This window comes from Aquila chrysaetos, chromosome 3 (assembly GCF_900496995.4).
Source record: "Aquila chrysaetos chrysaetos chromosome 3, bAquChr1.4, whole genome shotgun sequence".
NCBI classification, from domain to species: domain Eukaryota; kingdom Metazoa; phylum Chordata; class Aves; order Accipitriformes; family Accipitridae; genus Aquila; species Aquila chrysaetos.
In genome coordinates, this window is record NC_044006.1 from 72783125 (window position 1) to 72805346 (window position 22222).

The window sequence follows — 22222 nt, forward strand, 5'->3', positions numbered from 1 at the left end:
ACCAGGGTTACCTGTGTGATCAATCTTACTTTAAATTACTTGCAAATTGGATTTATATGAAGGATAAATCATATCAGAGTAGAGTCCATTATCCAACACTCTGCACTATCTGCTGCTTGCATACTTGCGAAGGAGGTTTCATTGTACATATGAAGATCATATTGCAGTCACTTTTAACTCTCTCACTGCTGCCTATAGGCTCAATAAAACACTTTTCTATTTCTTTTGTCTTCCAGAATTCCAATTCTTTTTTTTTTCTATTTGAAAAATGTTACTATAATATGCCTTAAAGTAAGAAACAATAGGAACGGGTGCCAGTTCTGAAGAGCACAGCCACTGCTGTAATTTGATGTTGAGAAGCTTGATTTTTCACAGTTGCTGGCCCCCCTCTTTTAGGGATCTTCTAACTAAGAGATGAAATACCACTTGGAAAGAAAATTGAAATGTAGCTAGGAAAGAAAGCACAGACACCCAAGCCTCTCATTAAATAAGCCTTAAGGAAGTTTTCATGAATCCTTGGGCTGGAGCACTGAGTGGCCATTCAAGTCTAGAATTAGAAAAGAAAAAAGACGTGTAAGCCCACAACCTCTGGGCACCAAATCCCGGTTCCTACCAGCAGGGAGTGAATTGCACCTCAAGGTCTGTGCAAACCTTCACATCTTTCCAGCTCCCTAAGCCCCAAACACCAAGAGATGATGTGGACAGGCTTTAAGGGATATCCAGACCTTGTCCCATACTGACTGTTCAGACTTGCATTTCAGTGCCAGTAAATGAGATGAGAACCAGAGGAGTTCTTCAGAGCCCGGGGTGATGCCCCAACCTCCGCCTGAGCTGAGAAGATGAGGTGGAGCAGATGCATTGCCAAGGCTGCAAGCTGTGAATCCTCTTGCCCTTTTCTCTGGTCCTTTCTGCCTCACTCTCAAAAACCTCCTTCCTTGTAGAATAGAGGGAACCCATGCACAGAAACTCTCCATGTTGTGCTGAATTCAGAGACCTGCAAATAAACTCGCGTCGTAACTCACAAACAGATGAACTATCGTACCCTGCTTTTACCACCTGTCTGATGGACAGGAGAGCAGGCGGGTGACTCTTGTTGTTCTGTCCTGCCTCTAAATGTTGCAGGAGAATTGCACTTAGCGCTGCTTGAGGAAAAGTTTATCTGAGAAAAATTCCTAATATGTGCTGACCTCCAAAAGCTCCTCCCCATCTGCGTTGCATTTTTTTTAAAAAGCTTATCACGACGGCCAGATGTCAGTTCAGCCAAATCCATAGGAATGCAGTAACAGATACCAGGATCTGGACTAGGGCTGGCTTTGATCCAAAGCCTACTAAAATAAATGGGAGTCTTCCGGATGAAGTCCACATAGGTTTTACACATCTTCATGCTGTTCTGCTAAATGCTGCTGAGGATCACAGAATCACAGAAACATCAAATCTCAAGTTGGAAGGCATCCACAAGGATCATCAAGTCCAAATACCTGCTCCTTGCAGGACTACCTAAAACTAAACCATATGACTAAGAGCATCGTCCAGATGCTCCTTGGATATTGGCCCTGATCCCTGCACCCTACCAGAGTTGTGCTATCAACTGCAGTGGCCCTCATTGGTGTTTGAACTAAGTTTGGTTGAATATTTTTTCCCAATTTTGGTTCCATTCAAACATCACGGGCCCAGGAGTTCAGCTCGAATGTCAGTGCTAACAGGCTTGCATCTCACATAACGCTGTGAATTATGAGGTTTAAAGATGGCAATGAGAACTAAACTAAAACCAGAACAGAATATAGGTATCATTAAGCAGAAAATACAGGGAGATCAGCTGAAATCCTTCTACGATTAGGAAATGGGGCCTTTCAGGGCATCTCTACTAGCTTCCACTTCAAGATGACATGTGCTCTTTGCATGCTTTTCTCTCCTCTTTGACTGTGAAGAAAATCTGGATTTCTAGCTCAGCTGCAGATACCGATGGTGTCAGACATCTGCCTTTGGCCAGAGCTTGGGCTGACCCTGTGTCCGCTGCGAGCGTTGGCTGACTGTTCCCCTACCCCCATGTATTTTTAGCTGTCTAGATGCCACAAATCCATCAGCTCCTTCAACGCACCAGAACCCCACGTGTCCTGAGTGAACTCTAATAATCTAAGTAGAAGTATGCAGCTGAAGGGGAATATCATATTGGGGGAAAAAATTCTATTCCCAAGGTATATAACAAGTTTCAGAGGCCTTTAATTAAATTCTCTATTGTAGTAAAATAGTAATTACTTTCAGAGCGAAGAAGGTTTGTGAAGTTAAGAATGCAAAAACAGCTTTGGTGGTGTTATGGATAGATGGAGTATAAATAGGGATTTAAAAACAAGGGTATTCAGTCACACTTATAACACTTTCTATACAGGGGTCTGAAGCTTCCCAAAACTACATTAGATAGGTAAGTATTAAAGTATTATTACAGATATTTTACAAACAGCTCTCTCTGTGGAGCACAGAGAGAGGAGATAATTTCTCCAAAATAGTCTAGTGAATTGAGAGAACAGAATTGAGAATCCCTCTGACTTCTTCCTCAGAAACCACTCAGGAAAAAAAACCTCCATCCTAATACACTTCAGCATTTTCTCATTTTCAGTACAATTTGAGTGGGAAAAAAGAGAACAGCCAATTTTTTAAAAAGTTCTATTGCTTATCGCTGTCTTGAAAAATATAAGGGAGTGCTACTTACGCCATAACAATAACACTGAAATCCAGCCAGTTCCATGGATCTCGAAGGAAGGTGAATTCTGTCATGCAAAATCCTCTTGCCAATATTTTTATCAATGACTCAAAAGTGTAAATGCCAGTGAAAGTGTACCTGGGGAATAAAGTGGCCAAGATAAGCAAGAGCATTATAAGCAGTAGACGGCAGCAATGGCAGAGGCACACTCAACCGAGTCCTACTCACATGAGACACTCCTGCCCAAATCGTTGGGGCAGTTCATGTGAGTCATGGCTGCAGCACTGGGCTGTGTATGAGCAGCTTCACGGGTGGACCAAGGAACATGTAAGAAACGGGAAAGCGCTCATGACAGCCGCAGGATGAAGATAATTTTCACCAGAGGGTGTACCTCGATGAATCCTCACTCATTAAGTCAAGCATGAATACTACGCTGCTAAGCTGTGCTATGGGACCTTTGAAGCTCTGTCTGCCATCACCAGTGAAAGAGGAATGGATTATGCAACATTCCTTGTTGTTTCTCTAATTTGAACGAGGGTGGTTGTTCCATTCATACCTCTCATCTCTTCCTGCCCAGGTCATTTCGAAGGACAGTAGGTTAAAAAATGTCACCACTTGGTTTCATTAGCTAAAAAGAGTATTCTTCCTGCAACTTCCCTTGTGTTTCACTATCCATGCTAAATCACACCAGCCCTCAGAATTAAACAACAGACTGCCCTCACTGAAAAAGAGTAAACAACTCCCACCCGAATACTATATGTAGTAATTTTGACCTGCTTGACAGTAAAAGACACGAGGGTGGTTTTTTCCCATAATAAGATAACTTGTTTGTTACCAACAGCCTCTTGACTGTGATGATCTTGGGTAGAACATACATCTTACCTTTTGTAATAAAGATGGTACTTGTAATAAAATTTAGCAAATTCTCTGTGGAGGACAGTAATGTATCTGACTTATAATATTCACCCAGGGCTCTACCTACCATTAGAGACATATTTCGGGGCATACAACACCTCTTTTTTAATGTTTCTACCTGACACACCTAGCCCAGTGGGACTAGGTATTCTAGGCCATATCTTAATAAAAATAATAAAAGTTTAGTATCCACCACTGGTATTCCCTACCCCTTTTCTCCAAATGAAGATGATACCGAAGCCTATTAAAAAAACCGAAACACCTAAAATCCCATAAAACACAAATCTTATAAGTCATGATGTTAGAGGCTTTTACTGGAAACACTAGCTTGAGTTTTCTGTTCAGTCCCTAAACATCAGTAGCTATAATCATGCCATCACACACAAAAAATTATAACAGTTGAGACTTCTGTTTAGTAAAAAAAAAGGTGTAAGCAATTAAAGGTGGTAATATAAAGAACTTCATTATGCATAAAAAGGAAATGTTTTCTCTTAGCTGTATTCCGCTGATCTGCAACTGGGCATACATGCAGATAGTGGCAAATCTCATGCCCTCCTGCCATCATGTCACACAGTAGAGCTAGTTACACATGTTATAAAAGCTCGGTATGCTTCATCTTAAAATGGAGATTAGCAGGACAGTTTTTGTGCAACAGCAGGCATTAAATGTTTCGTACATCTCCTCTTTGACCATACACCTAAGCATTATCTTGTATCCGACTTTTCATGGCTCCTATTTAGTTTTGCTCTGGTATTTCAAATATAGGTCACCCATGTGATAGTCTCTTTAAGCATGTGTATTCAGTAATACATGCAGAAAACACATGCAAAGAACTAAAAAAAATACTTAACGGTACATAAGCTCATTAAAATGATAAAGCACTTGTATTTATTCAGCATGTCAGATGGTTTAATTGATTGTATAATCATCATCTAATTCTAAATGGATTGGGCAAAGTCCTCCAGCAACTGAACAGCTTCTTTAACAACAGAAGTCAGGATTTTTAAAAAATTTTTAGTGGAAGGAAGTTGAATTGATTTCTTTTTCCAAAATGGTAAGGAAAATATTTTAAAGGACAATTATTTGCACGAGGTTACTCTTGTATCCCCTGTGAGTCTCTGGAACAGCAGAACAAAACAGATTAAATGTGTCTTTTCCAAATCCGATATTAATTAATTTCAATTACAGTTCCTTGCGTTATTTTGCTCCTCAAAAGTACTTGCCTTTGATTTCATTCTATGCATTTGAGGAGGAAAAGCTGAGAGGTATGAAGGGACACAGGAGAAGAGGAAACATGGAAGATTTACTCCATGCTGCATGAGCCCATTTGCACTTCTGCTCTACGTTTCTTGCATGCCCTGCTTGGCGCACTGATAACATCATCCACATTTTCCTGCTTACGGAAGACACAACAAGCACTTTGATATTTTCCTCCAGAATGTTCAAATTCCCAGCTGTAGACCCACTGACCAAATTTTGACTCACATGGATGAGTTGTCCATGTTTCAGCTGAATACATCATGGCTATGGTACTGTCTGACAGTTTTCAGTAGAAAAAGGACAACGTCAGGGGAAAAGGAAAGTCACAGACATACTCAGGGGGTACTACACTATACAGAATACATGAAACATCCTGGGATTAGGATGTTACTGCGATCAGAGGAAATATTTGGTTCAGTGCTGTCTATAATTAGTAATTTATGGCCTAGAAGATGTGCCCTGCATGATTTTATGAAACCTAAAATAAGGGCATTTTATTGTCTTTCCTTACAGCCTTGAGTAGACCAAACACCAGGCTATGGAGCAGCAGATGGCTGTGTTTATCATATGTCAGTCAAAAATAAAAAGTGTGTTCTGATTGGTTCAATGAGCCAAAATAATTGTTTAATGCACTGTAGGTTGATTAGCTTGTGCATCTGGTATCTGTTTCTAAGAAGAATATTTTAAAGCAACTTAAAGAAATGAAAGGGGCTTCCTGAAGCCCATTAGCCTCTTTTTAAATTAATTTAAAAAAAAAAAAAAATCCAACCAAAAAACTTTCAAGTGATATCTTTGCTATTTTTTCTGAAGGTTTGACAAGCTAAAAAGACAGGAAACCTCATAAAAGTGTTCCCAGACAATTTTATGCTTGCTCATAAAGTATGCCTACCAACGATTCCAGGGGAACACTTCTCATGATGCACTCAGTCCGAAAGAAACTTTTGCTTCCAATAAGTTTCAGTTTAAGGACAGCACTAAGTATGTCCAGGAAGTGTTTTCTGAAATAATTCAACTTAAACTCCATCAGCCTATTCTAATGTGCCCAACCATCAAATCTCTTGCATGGGAACTGTGGAAGGCTGGCCAGTTTCAAATGGAGTTCTCATACGTGATTTCATTCAGATGTAGCATAGCAGGTGCATTTAGCAATAGGTATGAGCTTGGTAGACTAAAAATTCTTAGTTTACTTACTAAGGGAGGTTTCACAGGCAACAAACACCTGGAAAACACATTTTGTCAGGACAGATACTATGGTCAGTTTTACTGGAAAGAAATTAGACAACAGCAAACAAGATGAAAAGAATGTAACAAATGGAAGAGGAAGGACGAGATAAGGACAGGGCAGCTGTAAACCAGAAAGGATACTTACTCAACATATTTATTCCATGACGGAGTCTCTGATTGTGCCATGAACACACAATTAGTTAAAATAGTGCACATAATAAACATACTGAACAATGTAAATAAGTAAATTAAGGAAAACAACGCATATGTTATAAGAATTCATAAATTTTTGTCATTCACACGAGAGGTGACAGCTCACTCATAATTTGCAAGTTGCTTAAAAAGGACTAAAAACATTTGTTTGCAAGTGCATAAGGAAACAATTATATAAGCATAGAAAAAATGAGGGAACCTCTCCTGCTTTTTTTTTTCTTTGCCTACATCTTTTATACATACTTTATACAGTAAACAAATGTACTGACTCTGCAGTCTTCTGAAAATACAATACCCCAAATTTACAGCTGTGTTGGTCAGATAACAATGTGCATAGGTGCACAACTTTGTATGAAAAGAGGGATTAGTCTCATTTAAGTATCTACAGAAAAACCTGTGTCTGCAAATTCCCATTTTATTTTGCATCCTGAAACATTTCTCAGGCAGTAGGGCAAGTTATAAATCTGGTCTTTCTAATCTCTCTAATGGGCTTGAGGTCTCGCTTTCAGTATAAAGTTTCACCAAAAGCTAATATGAGTTTCAGAGCACTAATTTTAAGGCTTGGTCTGCAAACCCGCTTGGCAAATATGCAGTCTTGGTCTGCAAAGCTGACTGCCTCAGCTGAGGCACCAGTTTCCCTAATTGGAGGCTAAAACGAACCTCCCAAGTGTATAGTCCATGCACTTAGCTGCTAAGCTGAGGCCATAAATACAAAAAGGAGTACCCTAAATCAAATTCCTGAAATTGAAAACATAGTTCACTGAACTTCTCTCCTAAAAGCACGTGCCACTTTCTGTAAAAAAAATTACAAAACATGATGGGATTCTCCTGCATAAATAATAGGTCCCATGCTACTGGAGAAAGTTTAACTAATGAGTTTAAGTGGACAGAAGATAAGGCAAAGGAAAACAGCCTACAACTCAGTGCATAGGCTGGGACCCTTCCCAGGGAAGAACTGTAGCATCCAAATGTAAATTTCTTTTGTCTTCTTTAGGAAAAAAAATAAGTTGGGGTTTTTTTTCACCTCTTTACTGATTTCATTGGTGTTATTTTTTGTTTGAGAACAGTGATCAAAGAATATAATTTCAAACATATGTCCTGAAATGTTTGCATGAAAATTGTCCTTTCACGGAGCCAAAATCTCTGATGAATACAGAGTGGAACGTTTTCCGATGGGCCACATAAGCAACTACAAGGTTAAATTGGTGGTAACCAACCTGCATATCCCCCAGCGCCATCGCAGAAAGCAGTAATTGAACTCAAAGGGACTGCTCATCTCACAAACATTTTCCACTTCTGGACCAACACCTCCTACTGAAGGACTGGGAAGGATATCTGATTTCCAGTCACATTTTCTCACATCAGCTTGAGATAAGTTGTGTCCATCTGGTTAACACAATTAGGTTGTAAGCTGCAGCTAGCCTAGAAAACACTGGGTTTTTTTCAACTACAGTGAAATGCTATGAAATGCTATGTAAACAACAACAGTAAAACAGAGTGGTATCTTCAGGCCATGCCAAACAGATACTATACTCCAATTCAATTCCAAGGAAAGACATTCCTCTATAACCACCCATTTTAGGATCACTGGTCTGATTTATACATCCCTGTTTCCTTGTGGTATAAGTTGAATCTAACAGCTTTCCCAGATGCTCACTTATAGGCAGGTGTCACTACTTTCTTATTCAAACACCAGAGACAATACACCAGAGAACACAGGTTGAAAATGTAAGGGGTCAGCTTTGGGACATCAAACACACTATGAATTCAAACTGAGTTTCATGACCAAGCTGAAAACTACAAAGAACATGAAAGAATGAAACATATCAGCTGGTTATGCACAGAAGCCAGAGACCTGTGTTAAAAGAAAAACGAAAACAGAAACTCCTGCAGAATTAAAATTAGCATTCCGACCTGAAAGCTAATGCAATTGTTTGCATTAGAAAAAGTCTGTGATGATGATCTACTCAGAAAGGACAAAGTAAAGGAGATGAAATTGAGATAAGCTATATTAGCAGCATTGTCTGTTACCTGTCTTGGAAGTGCTATTAATTCTAATTTTTGAAAGCCTACTGATCCATGAGTTGACATGGCTAATGCATCCAGAAGTATGGGTTGGACTCTGCTATGGACCACAAACCAAATATACTAAACTACTCATCAGGATCCTTTCTGCAATAAATTAAACCTATTATTTCCACTATGAAGTTATAGAATAGGCTTTGCGCAAACTGATTCTAAAAGTTATAAATTCTATCTTCTAGCACAAAGATATTGAGTCAAACACAGCATACTTCTGTTCTAGTCTTCATTATGATGGATAATTGTTAATTAGCAGACTGAATACTAGGGGCTCTTTAAGTGATCATTGCCAAATTACATATAATATGTGCAAGCAAAGGTTAGTCCCAATCAATAGTACATATAATTGGTGCTTCACAAGGTCTCATTTTCCCTTACGGAGGAAAGTGTGTAAAATCAGATGGGAGAAAAGTTGTAAGCAGAAAATAAGAACAGAGATTGGAAATTCTTTAAGAAGATTTTTTTTTTTTTAAATGGGCCAGTATCCATAATTCTAGCATCAAGGATGGTAATTTTGGCCAAAACCCCATTTTGGATCAGTGGCAAACTGAGTGCAACTATCTATAATAGCTAGAAAAACTAGGAATAGCAATTGCTATCTATTTTATACAAGGCAGCAAACAGCTTGAAGAAACTAAGGACACCACAGAATGGTCCTTGGCTTGCAGGCAAAAAGAACTAAGAGGAGTCTTTTAAGCATAAGGCATCAATGAAATGTTAGCAATGGTTTAATCTTATTAATAGGTGGACATCGTAAATAAAGATGTTAATAATAGCTAATAATGATGCAGAAGGCAGAAAGCGTTCATTCAATGGGATGCAGACCTACACTGCCCATGTCCTCTGTGTCAAAACGGACCAGGGCCTTGTTCTGGGCAGCCGCCTGGGCCATGGTCCTTTCATGAGGCCACCTAGACTCTGAAGAAGAAGAGAAATTACCCAGAAGAGGTTTAGGGATATGTTGTTAATTGAAGTAATTCACATTTCTAGGAGGCTGTGGATGTTATTTTCCTTGGAAAGGTGTATTTTTGAATGACTAGACTAATCAGGCTTGGCTGGATGAGCAGTGAACTTACAGGATCTATCCTGCCTGAAGTCTCACAGGAAGAACTCCATATACAGCTACTTAACCAAGAAATGTCACCCCCACAGCTTCTATATAGGACGATTTTACTCTGTCCTCTCTATTCTGTTCTACTGTTGGCCTTTACGGTACACTCAATGACTGGAAATGGAAATATGGCATCTACTAAAGAAGTTGCTTCAGACACTTACATGACAGGGCACCATTTGTTAATGTTCTTTTTTGGCTTTTGCCCTGGGGAAAATAAAGATTGCTTGATTACACTCACGCAAGACAATAGATCTGGTTCCCAGATTCATGTCTGTGATATTATCTGCTTGAGTACTTGCCGATTCAGGCTCCTTTCTGCCTGGGATATTGACTGCGTGCTCAGCCAATTGGCCTTTGTGTTTCAGGTTGATGTGAAAGGTCTTCATCGACAGAAAACAAATCAGTGCCTAATGCAGGAACTTCACTGCTGTTTCGCTGGGACTGGAGCTGTTGCCTCCTGCCTGTGCTTGCCAAAGATTGAGCTGTTGGATTTCCTGACATTATCAACGCAAGGTGATAACTTGGGTCTTTCTGGCACTAAAATGCTATTTGCATTGTGACCTTCCATTCCCCAAATTTTACACTCCTTATCTGACCATATTTCTGTTCCTGACATATCTTTCAAATTCACTCCTCTGTGGTCTTTATCCTTGGAAGTAATGTGCTCAGGATTTCTTGCATACTTATCTTTTGGCTGACTGCTACCAAGGGCATGTAGTTCCTGTGTATTACACGTACCTGTGACCTCTTGGCTTCACCAGTCAGTGTAGAAGAAAGTGAGCAGAAGACAGAACAGGCCTCCAAAGCTGGAGGCAATATTCACACATACGTGCTTTTTTCTAAGAAGCTCAATTTTCAGATTCTTCTCTTAGCCATACCTGTGCAAATTCATTGACCTCAATTAAGCTCAGCAAGTCTGTGCTGATGTAATTGTGCCTAATAAACACTGCTGGGCTCTGGGTATGCAGCAGCATGTGCAGCACTGCTTGCACATATAACCTGGTCCATAAGGAAATCTCTTTGCAAAATTCTATGGTGTACTCTCAGTAACCATGATAATGTCTTGGCTGATATCACATATTCATTTTTGCATAGAATTATTGTAACTAGAAGCTTCAGCTATTTTTTCTTGTGCTAGAATATCTATAGTCTCACTGGTTTTTTTTTCTCACTGTATGGACAACCACTGGGAATCTGGTTTCTTTCTCTATTTTTTTCCCTGAAATCTGATAATAAACCAATGATTCTAAGACGCTACCTGCTTAGTATTTATTAGTTCTCTGTGGTGGACGTGAACATTGCAGATGACGGATTTCCATCACTAAAACATCACACGATCATCACAGCAGCACGTGGAGTCTTTGAATTATCACTGCCAGGTCTCTCATGTGAACCGTAGAGAAAGCAGGCAACTCACGAACAAGGGTGTGTTTTTAGTAATGTTCACACAAAGCTGAACATTTGGGTCAGTTTGGTCTTCCAAAGAGATGTGAGTATGTCGGAATATAATGTTTCTGTTGCTGTGTTAACAAAACAAGCCACAACCAACCGCTGCAATATATCTTGCATGACTTCAGAACTAGAACTAAGGGAAATCGGGCATCGCCCTTCCATCAAAAGGTCCAGCAGGCCAGCCTGTGCTTTCATTCCTAGCTGGATAACACATTGTAATAAACAAACTAAAAAAGCAACAGAACAATTTTTTAAATGTTCTGTTTCAGGAGAGAAACAAAAATCAGTTCTGAGGCAGTTCAAAATTAAATTGCATCTGCATATGGTGTCACAGAGTCTTATGGGAGAGGTTGCTTAAGTGCTCAGTAGCAAAGCTCTCCATCAGTGTAGATGTCCCCAGGTGTATTCCAGCCTCCTGGTTCCCTTTCTTTCTAAGGTACTACACCCAGTTTCTTCCACTGACTCTTTACTAAACATGATCAGGCCCTTCACACCTTTTAATCCCGAGTAAACTCACCAGACTCTCCAGTGCAGTTCACATTATCTGATGCCAGCAGTATAATATAGTCATTTTCATAACAATAGAAAGTGAAACAAACCAAAAATTCAAATCCATTTCTTCTTGTGCAAGCGAATTCAACCAAAAGATTTAAAACAGCTTAATGAAATAAAATGGTTTCTGACTTCCATCCATCTGTGTTTAAAAACCATATAAAATACACAAGGAGGGAAATCAACAGAAAGGATATGAATGTACCAAAATTTTAATTGCTGCTCTTCTGACTGGATGGAAAGGACTAAGTATATACAAGGCAGGAGTGGCACTAAATCGAAAGATTGTCTTCCCTTTGTTCAGTACTATAAATGTCTGGAAAAAAAAAAGAAAATGAGAACATTCAGTATTTGCATTTATGCTTTTCTTTTCCCAGCCCATGTCCCATTGGGAATCTCCTGCCACTATTCCATACATCTTCCCCACTCCCTCCCAAGACCCCCAAATTTCTTTTCACTCAGTGAAGAGTTTTGTCCAAGACCCTCCCAGCAGAGCTGTTGCCTCTCTTATTGCAATTTCCCAACTATATTTTCTTCTTTCACTCCTTACAGTGTCCTGTGCCATCATCTCCATCATGGGGCTGGGAAGAGAGCGGAATCACCTTTAAAAATAAAAAATGACCTGGAGACTCAAATGTGGTGGAGGGACTTTTATGATGCTCTTCTTCCCAGGTGCCAGGAACCTTACTATGTTGTTACTCCATCTTCTCTACCTTGAGCACTTTATTGCTCTCAGTTGATGTTTTTTGCCTCACCAAGTAGGAAGCTGCATGAGGCACAACTCCACAGCAGAATCCGACCCTGGCACTGAAGCACTGTCATTGTACTCAGGTTAATATAGGCAGAGGAAACCAATACTCTGAGTTATCTTAAATCCAAAGCAAAGGTAAATTGGATGCTGGCCCAATTTACAGAGCTCTGAAGATGCCCCACCAAGCACAGAGGAGCTAATATTCACTCAGAGACAGGATCAGGACACCCAATAGATAAACTCTAAGCAACTCACCCACCTTGAGTCTAAGACCTTCATGACACTAAAATTGCAAATCTATATCCTGCTGCTTGTGCCCGGGGATAGCAGGCAAATTAAAAGGTAAATTAATTCTGGCTCTTCCAGGTAAGTAATCTATTTGTCTTTATCCATTTAGCTTAGTTCTTGCACCTGTTTCTACTCTGTTCAAATGGAAGTAGCATCGTGGTCATATTAATTAATTGTTTACAGGAAATCGCATAGCCCAAAATCAGGAACATCAGTACCTGAAAGAACTGGAAGCTGCCTAAAAATACACCACGCTTCCAAGCATAATATTGTCCTCTGTTTTGCGAAACATTTGGAAAGCGGAATGAACTGTAGTAAGCAACCAGCCCAGCTCTGCTGTCAACAGCCTTTTGACAGAAGCTGTTTGCACTGTTGTGGCTTTGGTCCAGCCTACACGTGATTCCTCATCAGGTGATTCTCGCTTTGGGACGAAGCTTACCCTTCTGCAAAATGCCAGCATTGCACATGCTACTTACATTTCCCTTCAGCTTTATTTTGGTCATCTTAAATGGAGTTGAACTATCCCTCAGCAGGCAAAGAACCGCTGCTCTCCAGGAACGGTTGTGGAGGTGCCTCCTGCTCTTGTGCAGAGCGCTAGCACAAGACTCAAGTCACCCAGAAGCCCTTAACATTAAGGGGTTTAAGTGATAAACAGACCTGTGAAGAGTCAAGGCTCATGCAGAAGGCAAGATAGGGTAGATAAAAACCTCTGGCTTAATTTAACTCAGCTACTGCTCTGCCCTTTTCAGATGCTGTATATTCATACTCAGAGTTATCTGAAAACACCCAAGTTTTAATTATGCTTTTTATTCCTCTTTGCCCTCCTGCTTAGATGTTTTCTGGGAGACCTACTCATGCTGAAACTGTGATCCTTACTGTGGAAAAAAATATTTTTACTGGCTGTAGAAAGATAAAAACGAGAGGCCTCAAAACAGAGACAGTGTTTATGCTTTAGCAAAAGTGAAGAAGCAGGACGGCTGGCTGGTGCTCACCTTACGATCATTGTAGAAAGGGTCAAGGTCCTCCAATGGCTCCCCAATGAGATCTGGAGGAACAGTCCCATAGATATCAGGCAGCTTCTTGCAAGCTTGCAAATCAAACTGAGGCTGAGGTTTCTCTTCTTCGCCCAGCTGCTCTCTGTATTCCTGCTTTGCATTCCTTGCAAGCTTCTCCGCAATTCGTTTCTCAATAGCAGCCAAGGATTCAGGCGTGAACCGGTGGAAGCTGTTAGTACCCGGTGGTAACAAGAAGTCAGCCATCTTTTCATCCTGCTTTGTCTTTACTGGTCTTTACTCCTAGTAGTGGAAACAGCTGAAACAAAAAGTACCAAAAGCTAGAGACAGGAGCAAAGCAAGAAGAACAAAGCCATGGGAATGAAAAAATAACACAAATAACTTGTAGGCTATCTATTACCAGGAAACACTTCATCTATTTTTATGTGGTTAGTAGAACATCAAGAAAAAAAGAAATGACTGAAACTGTAATTTCAGTTAGGGATCACTCATGATCAGAGCTAAAAGACTTTTTAGATAGACCGTGGAGTATTCTTAAGTTCTTCTGTCACTTGGGATCCTAAATCCAAACTAAGGAGTAACTTAGATTCATACAATCTTAAGTTTCATTGAAAGTCACAGGGATTTGGATTCCTAACTCATTTTTGAAAATGCAGCTCTGGGAGTGGATGAACACTGTGCCTAAGATGACTGCAGGGCAGATTTAAATCAGCCGATCTCCTGCCACATGATGCAAACTCTAAAAATGCCCCAGCTGTTCTATTCCAAATTTAAAGAGTGAAGGGTCAAGTTCCGATTCTTAAATCACATAGAAATTCTTCATAATGTCTGTCTTAGGCTTCTGCAACATAATTTTGTTTTCCTTTGGGATAGGAAATACCATCTTCAAGATATCTGTCAAGACTTTTGAGCATTTTCTTCTCCTCCACACCCTACAATCTGAAGGATGTTGGAAGCCCAAATGTGCCTGGCAAAGCCCTGAGACCTTCATGAGAGCACTCCAAGCTTCTGAGATGCTCAATAGCCACTGCTGCCAGTTCATCACATCTGAAAACCAGGCTCCTTCCATCCAATGCCAGTTTGAACATCTAACCCAAACCTGTGAGCTTTGACCATCTTGGGTTGATGGTGCTTCACTGTTACCACTTCCAATCCCCACCTGAATGAAAATGAGTGAGAATTGCCACATCTCTTCAACTTATATGAATAAAGACAAGCATGAAAAACAGCAGAACAAAAAGCCTTCTTGTATCTGCACTAAACAACATGGATAGCTGTGAAAATTAATGTAAAACTACTGTTTGAAAAGGGATGAAGCTTATCCCTGTTCTAGTAGCCTGCACAAATCCATCCAAGTTCAAATAAGCCATATTTTGCAATTTAATAGTGACTTTAGTGGCATGTCTTTCCAGCAAAAGAAACCCTCACTACGCAACAATTAAAACTCATTTCACAGAAGAAACACAGCCCTTGTTTTGTTACCACCACCAGACCATTCATACTAAATCAGAATATAAGCTGGTGACAAACAAAATAGTAGATTTTGAGGTGGGCTACCCTATTGCATTCATTGATGTGTGCAGGATACAATTCTTTGTTCAGCCGCAATTGTTGTTTTCTGCTTTCAGATGGTATTTGTCTATTTACAGTGGATAGTTCCAGATAGTTTGCCTCTATTAGGCTCTGTGATGACAGCATTTTTGTTAGCAAACAAGACTTTAACTGGACTCTGCATGACAAATAGCATATTTATTGACTCAATTTATTTGAGTAAAGTACTCTTTCAAATAACTACTGTTTTTCCTATTCTGACTTCATTTTAAAATGAATTCATTAAATTGTCATTGATCACAGCCTATCATAGAGGAATGATTTACTGGAGCTTGTACATTATACTCTGCATTACTCCTTGTTTGAACAAGCAGGGCTAAAATGAATTAGCTTTCCCGGAGTTTGGGTATTCTGACATTCTTCTTTATTCAGATTTAGTCTCTTTATTCCTTTCCCCTCTCCCCCCACATCATTTGTTCTATCCCTTTCCTCCTGAAAAACAGGAAATTAGAAGCTTTCCCGCAAATTGAGTTTTCTTATGCTCAATGCTTTGTGACTCAGCACCAGTGCAAGCAAATAGAATTTCACTTTCTATAAATGACATCAGTACAGGTGGCCAGAGAATTCTCAGAGTTTTTTGTGGGTTTAATTTTTGTTTTTTTCACAGTGAAACCTGTCTCAGTGCTGAAGGGGACAACAAAAATCAGTGGCTGATCAGTACTTCTGCAAGGGCACAGACTAGGTCTCTAAACTGGAGAGCAGATCATTGCGGGCTGTTAGTTTAGTTCTAGATAATCACAAGCGCTGTGAAGACGGTGAATGGGGAATGATTGTTCATTTTTTCTCATAATACAAGAATGGAGAAACTTTAAATGAAATCACAGAGCAGCAGGTTTGAAACAACCACTGGAGCCACTTTCCACAGGGCGCAGAGTTGTCCTGTGAAACTTGTTGGCGGCAAATGGCAAGGATTCACCAAACCACAAGACAAATCCAAGGGCAAAAGATCCATTAAAGGTTTTAAACACAAAGATGCTGTCTCTGACTGAGAAAATCCCTTAGGTGCAGAACCTGGGTGCATGCAAGAAAGACTACTTATGTTTGCCCTATTTTTACACTCTTCCGAGGCTACCGGTCTGGAGAAACCAGTCATCTCATCTTACGTGCTTTTGTCCTTACTAGCACTAACGCCAACACAAGACAGCCTACACTGCCTTGGGCAACGGCTCAATCTGCCTGCCGACTCTGTGGCTGGCCTGAGCTTGTGCAGACGTAGAAGCACACGGAGATCCAAAGTTAATACCCCCGTACATCTGCAGGTGCTTGAGGCACGCATCGCACCAACTACCCGCTTCCAGTGCTTCGGAGCACGGGCTGCGTGACTGCCTCCAACCTACGCAGACATTCCCTTTGCTGGAAAACCGGTGGTAGCCACCTCTGCGCCACCTCCTCCATATAGTCAAACTGGAGGCATGGCCATATAGCATGAGGGACACCAAGTACTTTACTGAGGTGATAAGAGAGTACGTGGAATGTCTCTACTAAGTGTCGCAGTTTTCATGGGTGTCGCTTGTTCACAAAAACTGAATCTTCACTAGAATATTCAGCGTCCTTCTCAGACTTCCTTAAAGACTTCTGAAAGATGCTATTCTGGCAACAGAACTGGTCAAAATTAAAAAAAAAAAAAGGAAGAAAAAAAGAAAGGATAGGGGGTGGTGAGGGAGATAAAAATGCCAGAAAAACCTACTCAAAATGAGAAGTTTCAATTTCTTTTTTTTTTAAAAAGGGAATTATTTTTGCTTAAAGCTCTCTCTTATTAGAAAATTGAATCAACCTCAAACTGGTCAAACCCAGATCTTTTCAATTTTGTCTGCAAAATCCAGAAAGATAGCTGCCTAGGAACAACTGCAAAATCCTACATAAACTTCATTAGAGCTTTTGCTACTCTTCTATTTACTTTTCCTTAAAAAAATTACATTTTCCAGCATCCTTGAAAAATCTTGACATGTTCTGTCTTCATATTGTACATAAGTTAAAGTTCCAAATTGTAATATATATATATATATATATATTTAGCCTAATTCTTTTTCAATTTCATATGCTTTCAGGAAATGGACAAGATAATTTCACGGGTCCTTTCTATGTCTAATTTCTTTTAATCTATGAATTGCAAACATTTCTACAAATAGCCAGGGTTAGCCCAGATGTTTCTTAAAAGGGTAAGAAAGCACCACAACTTAAAAAGGGAAATCATCAATGACTGAATCAAAAAGCTGGACTGCCATTTCTTAAAGAGATAATAGCTGTTGTGACTCACGTTTTTACAATATAAGCCTGGATTTTTCCATTCCTTTCAGGCATATTTTTGAAGTACAAGGCTTCAAACACATTGTTTCTGTGATATCACCATGCACAGAATGAACATTTCCCTTTTGCTTTGTCTTTGTTAAATTCAGTTAACATCGGTTCTTGCTGATAAAAATGTACTGGTTATGTAAACAAAATGTGCATATGAAAATAAAGCCCCAAGATGCATATTTTCTATGGCATGGCAAGAAGTGAGAACAGTACAAACAAATAAGATATTGCTAGCGCCTGTATTTATTCAGAAGGATAAATGCCGTTTTCCATTACAGTTGTAGCCTTACTCTCATAGGCTTCAGCCACCCCAGCTCAAAAAATCCTTTCAGGTTCTCAGAACATGACCTGCATGCCCTACAAGCCTTACCCTGACTCTTTGTGGATGGGTGACCATGGCCCAAAAGGCCACTTTGGGCAACAGGTTACCTGCAGGGGCGTAAATCCAGGGAAAGTGGGTCCTGCTCCCGTCCAGCTAGCTGACCTCCTGCTCCTGCATGGGCTTTGTGGATCAGACCACCCCACTATCACCTACCAACCCCTTGTCATGGCCCAAGGTGTTGACATGAGCCAGCAGGGAGGTCCCAGCCCCCAGAAGCAACAGCAGAAGCAGAGGCTGAGGTCATTGCTGTGCGCTACACCTGATTTCAGAGAATTCATGGCTTCTTGCACCTCCATTTCCTTCTTGCACGATGGCATAGGATGGCTTGCCTGGCGTGGTATCAAGGACACGCAGGCATATATTTCAGACACTTGGCAATGACAATAAAGGAGCCAAACTTGAGGATCAGCAATGTGAAAGTGGCACTCACAGGCTAGAAGTTAGACACTGTCAGACATGTTCATCTCGAGTAGGACTGTATCAATTTAACCCTACGGATTTCCATGATAACACTCAAGAAGCTACTGGTGACCGTGGGCTGGGGAGATGGATGATAGCCCATGGCAGAAGGTATGTTGCCACTGCGATTCTGCTAGACCTAAATCTTACAAAATAACAATCAGGAGTCCTAAATTCTCCCTTTGTTTAAGAAATATTTGTGACTAAATATAGACTTTGCATTCCTAACTGCTGTGGTAACAAAAACGGTCATGAGGATGGGTTTCTTTTAAATGTTTGAGACTGCACGGAGCACAGTCGTCTCTTTTTTCCCCCTTCTTTTCCATATAATCTCTTTAGCATTTTCCTTTGACCTGCAGAGCACTGCAAAACATGAGAATAATAGGCTAGGGAAATAAAGAACAATACAATGACACATCTAATTTAATGTCACTGGCCTAGATTCACAAATTCTTCTGCATACATTTACACATACACACAAACATTTTATATATTTAAAAAGACTACAAGGTGATACGGGATCGCGTGAAAGTTTTTTTTCCAACCATGAAGTAATAGCTTCATGGAGAACTCCTGTTTTTAACTAAGATCAAATAAAGCCCTTCTACATAAAGTTACATAACGATCAAGAGGCTAAAGGAGTCTAGGTGACTTAGACACTCTTCATAATTTTGCTGACAATCAACAGGCAACCTTTTGAGACTTAATTCACTTATATTTATACTGCACTTCACATTCCACAGCTAGGAGGTGTCATGGGAAATTCTCTTTTAACTGAAAAATCTCCGTTGCTGTTAATACACACTCTGAGGGTCTGTGTGCTCACATCAAAACAAGGGGGAACTGAATAATACAGTCCTTGAAATTTTACACAGCACACTCATTATTTCTGCTTAGACTGATATCTGGTTTGTTTCTTTTTTTCAACAGGCATGATTTTGTCAAGACCATAAACAATGATTTTTTTGTAGCACACATTCCTAACACATATAATCAGCCACATCTCCAGCTGGCGTAAATCAGCACAGCTCTACCCATCCCAGGGAAGTCACAGCAGCTGGGGAAATTATCTATTAGGACCAGGTATATTCAGATAGAAATGCTTTCTTTAAAGAGACTACCTTCACACCAGAGCATGAACACCAGAGAGTGTGTAATTGAGGTTTTAAAGTAATGGCCTAGAAGGTAACCAAGCTTGCAGGGAGCTGGAAAACCCTGGGGTTTTTTGCAACGTGTGAAGGCAATCTGCAAATGCTTCTTCATCCAGAGACACCTTGTTGGGTGAGCTCAGAGTCAAAGGTGCAAAAAGGGGTGCTGGAGACACCAATGCCTGCCAGGGACCGGGCAGGCTCCTGTCACTGGCCTGCAGGGGAAAGGTTTTGTATTCCACAAAAATCTGATGGAAACGGCTGCAACGTTTAGTTCTCAAAGGAGATCTAGGAAAAGCACAGCGTTGAAATCAGCCCCAGACTGACGCAGGAGGAGCTGTGAGACAGAGTTCCTCTTGCTGCCCGTGTCACAAGGCAGACCTGCAGGTTGATATGACCTTGCACAACACAGATTCCCTAAAATGAGCCCTGTTTCTTCACCATGCATGGTGACCAGGGACAGAAATAAATAAGTAAGAGATCTCATTGCATTCACATTGTTGGGAAAAAAAAAAAACAACACAAAATGTCCAAACCGAAATCTCAGAGGCACCGACCCACGAGCCTTTCGTCACAACCAGGTCTGCCTACGCTGTATCTTCCTTTAAATCCACTTTAATGAGTTTTGCTGGCATCTCGCTCATCAGAATCACGGCATTCTGACATTACCAATGGCTTATTGATAAGATAAAGTCTTCAGAAAGCTAACATGTGCTAAAAGGAAATTAATTCAGAAGATTTCATCCCGATATTGAACCAGTATTTGGGGATGACAAATGTTATGCCAAGAATTAAATGCTGGCACTAAGTCTTCTCTTATGATAAAATATATATTTTTAGTGAGCTAAAAATATTCTGCTTTCTTTGCAGGTGTTTTTATATCAAATTATGCTGCAACCAAATGACATAAATAAGCAAGAGGGAAGCAGCACATCATAGTTACCAATGCGCATCTCTATATTTTGCTGAAAATTATAATTCTCTGCACCCAACAGGTTTTCATGTCTATTTTAATTAAGTAGAGATTGGCCTCAGAGTTATTTTACTATAAACTACTCAGCCTTCAGATCCAGGGAAAGATTTCTCCTTTGCTACTCTGAACCAACAGAGCTTGCAAAGAGCTACCAAGAAAGAGGAATGTTTTCAGCTCAGGATGCAGTCACTAGCTTTTGAACAAGAAATAAGAAATCTACAGGAGAACTCCATGTTGTGCCAAATATAATATACACTACTCACACCATTAGCTGCTTTGAATGCTCACATGAATAAAATATATCAAATCTGGTCCATTTTATTCACAGACCGTTTTGTAAAGACATTCTAATGGATATAGGAAGTTGTAAAATGGCTATTAAAATATATTCTGAAGCCATTATGGGATAGTTATGCTGCTGAAGAAGGCAGGTTTTATGCTGGCCACCAAAAGCTTGGCTGCATGCTTCTAGAGGAGAGGGAGCCACGGCTGGAAAGCTGTCTAATGTATTACCACAAAGTTATAGATAAGGCATCAGTGATCCCCCCCATCTAAGTTATGGAGACACATTTCATCAGCAGGGAAAACCAACAGACTTATAAAAGCCATCACCAGAACTGGCCTGTTTCCGTTAAAAAAGATGGATGAAACTCTAGAAGCGAAGCCAGGGCCTCTCTCACAATTTTGTCGTTGAACTAAGAGACAAACATGACCTAACAACAGAACTTCATTCTTAATAGTGAATGGAGCAATATAGGTTTTCCTTCTTTCAGGTGACAGAAACAAAACGAGGCTGACAGGAGGGGTCAGGAAAATCCTGGATGTGAAAGGCTGGGAGAGACAGACCCGAATCATACAAAGTTAAGCTGTGGGAGGTGGCAGGTCCCCCTCCCGCATCCCACAGATAAGAGGTGAGGCAGCAGGTCCTGCCAAGTCTGCAGTATCAGGAGCACTTTGCTCCACGACCACCATCCTTCACTGAACTGCACCCCATCCATACACCTACGTTGCACACAGCTTCCCATTCTTCTCCACCTCTATCCCATTCCTATTCATTAGCCAAGAAAATGATCTCATCCTCCCACCTACTTTATTCCAAGTCAACATAACCTTTCCACAAACCTCTCCCTGTCCACAGCGATAACCCTGAAGTGACATTCACACCAATCCGATGTGATTTTTGGCACGGCTACTTTATTCTCCCCTTTGTCCCATGCAATGCATCTCTGCCTATCATGGTAAGTTCCCCTGGACAAGGATGCAGGGTCCCTGTTTGTCTACGGTTTCGGATGGTGTTCGGTGCTAATGGAGCCCCAGCTACTGGCAGGTATTTTCAGTGCTTTTGCAGTAAAATACACAGGAGAAAAATGAAAAGGCATAGATTTAGAAGTGCACTGGCAAAATTATAGTCCCTGGTAATGGAAATAGAGACTCACAAAGGACAAATTGAACAGGGACCCTATCAGGGAGTAGCTGGTTGCTGCTTGCTGGGGTATATAGAAGATTTGATTCATTATTTAGTGCACTGTAAATTTGACAATATTATTTGGATAAAGCTAGTGGATCTTCCACTCTGATGGAAGAGATTTTCCCCCCGGAGAGACAGAGGGAGATTATTGCTGTCCAAAGAGGAGGGATATTCTGCCCGTTTGCGATTGAAAACCGCCTGGGTTTGGTTGCCAAGTTTAGGAATCAGAGTTAAGAGCTTACATGGGCTCTGGGGGTGCAATCCTCAGCTCATGTCAGTCAAGGGGAATATTTCATGTGACTGCAATAGGCAGTGGGTCAG

The 22222-nt window shown here is 40.5% G+C and overlaps 1 protein-coding gene across 1 annotated transcript in view; it reads right to left on the reverse strand.

Annotated features, from left to right (window-relative positions):
- The window catches only part of SCN5A (sodium voltage-gated channel alpha subunit 5), a 216474-nt gene that overhangs the window by 161278 nt on the left and 32974 nt on the right, over positions 1 to 22222 (reverse strand). Inside the window, 4 exon segments of the mRNA XM_030009604.2 lie at positions 2708 to 2836; positions 6243 to 6332; positions 11708 to 11826; positions 13542 to 13860. Of these exon segments, the coding sequence (XP_029865464.1) occupies positions 2708 to 2836; positions 6243 to 6332; positions 11708 to 11826; positions 13542 to 13808 (605 nt within the window). The 5' untranslated portion in view covers positions 13809 to 13860.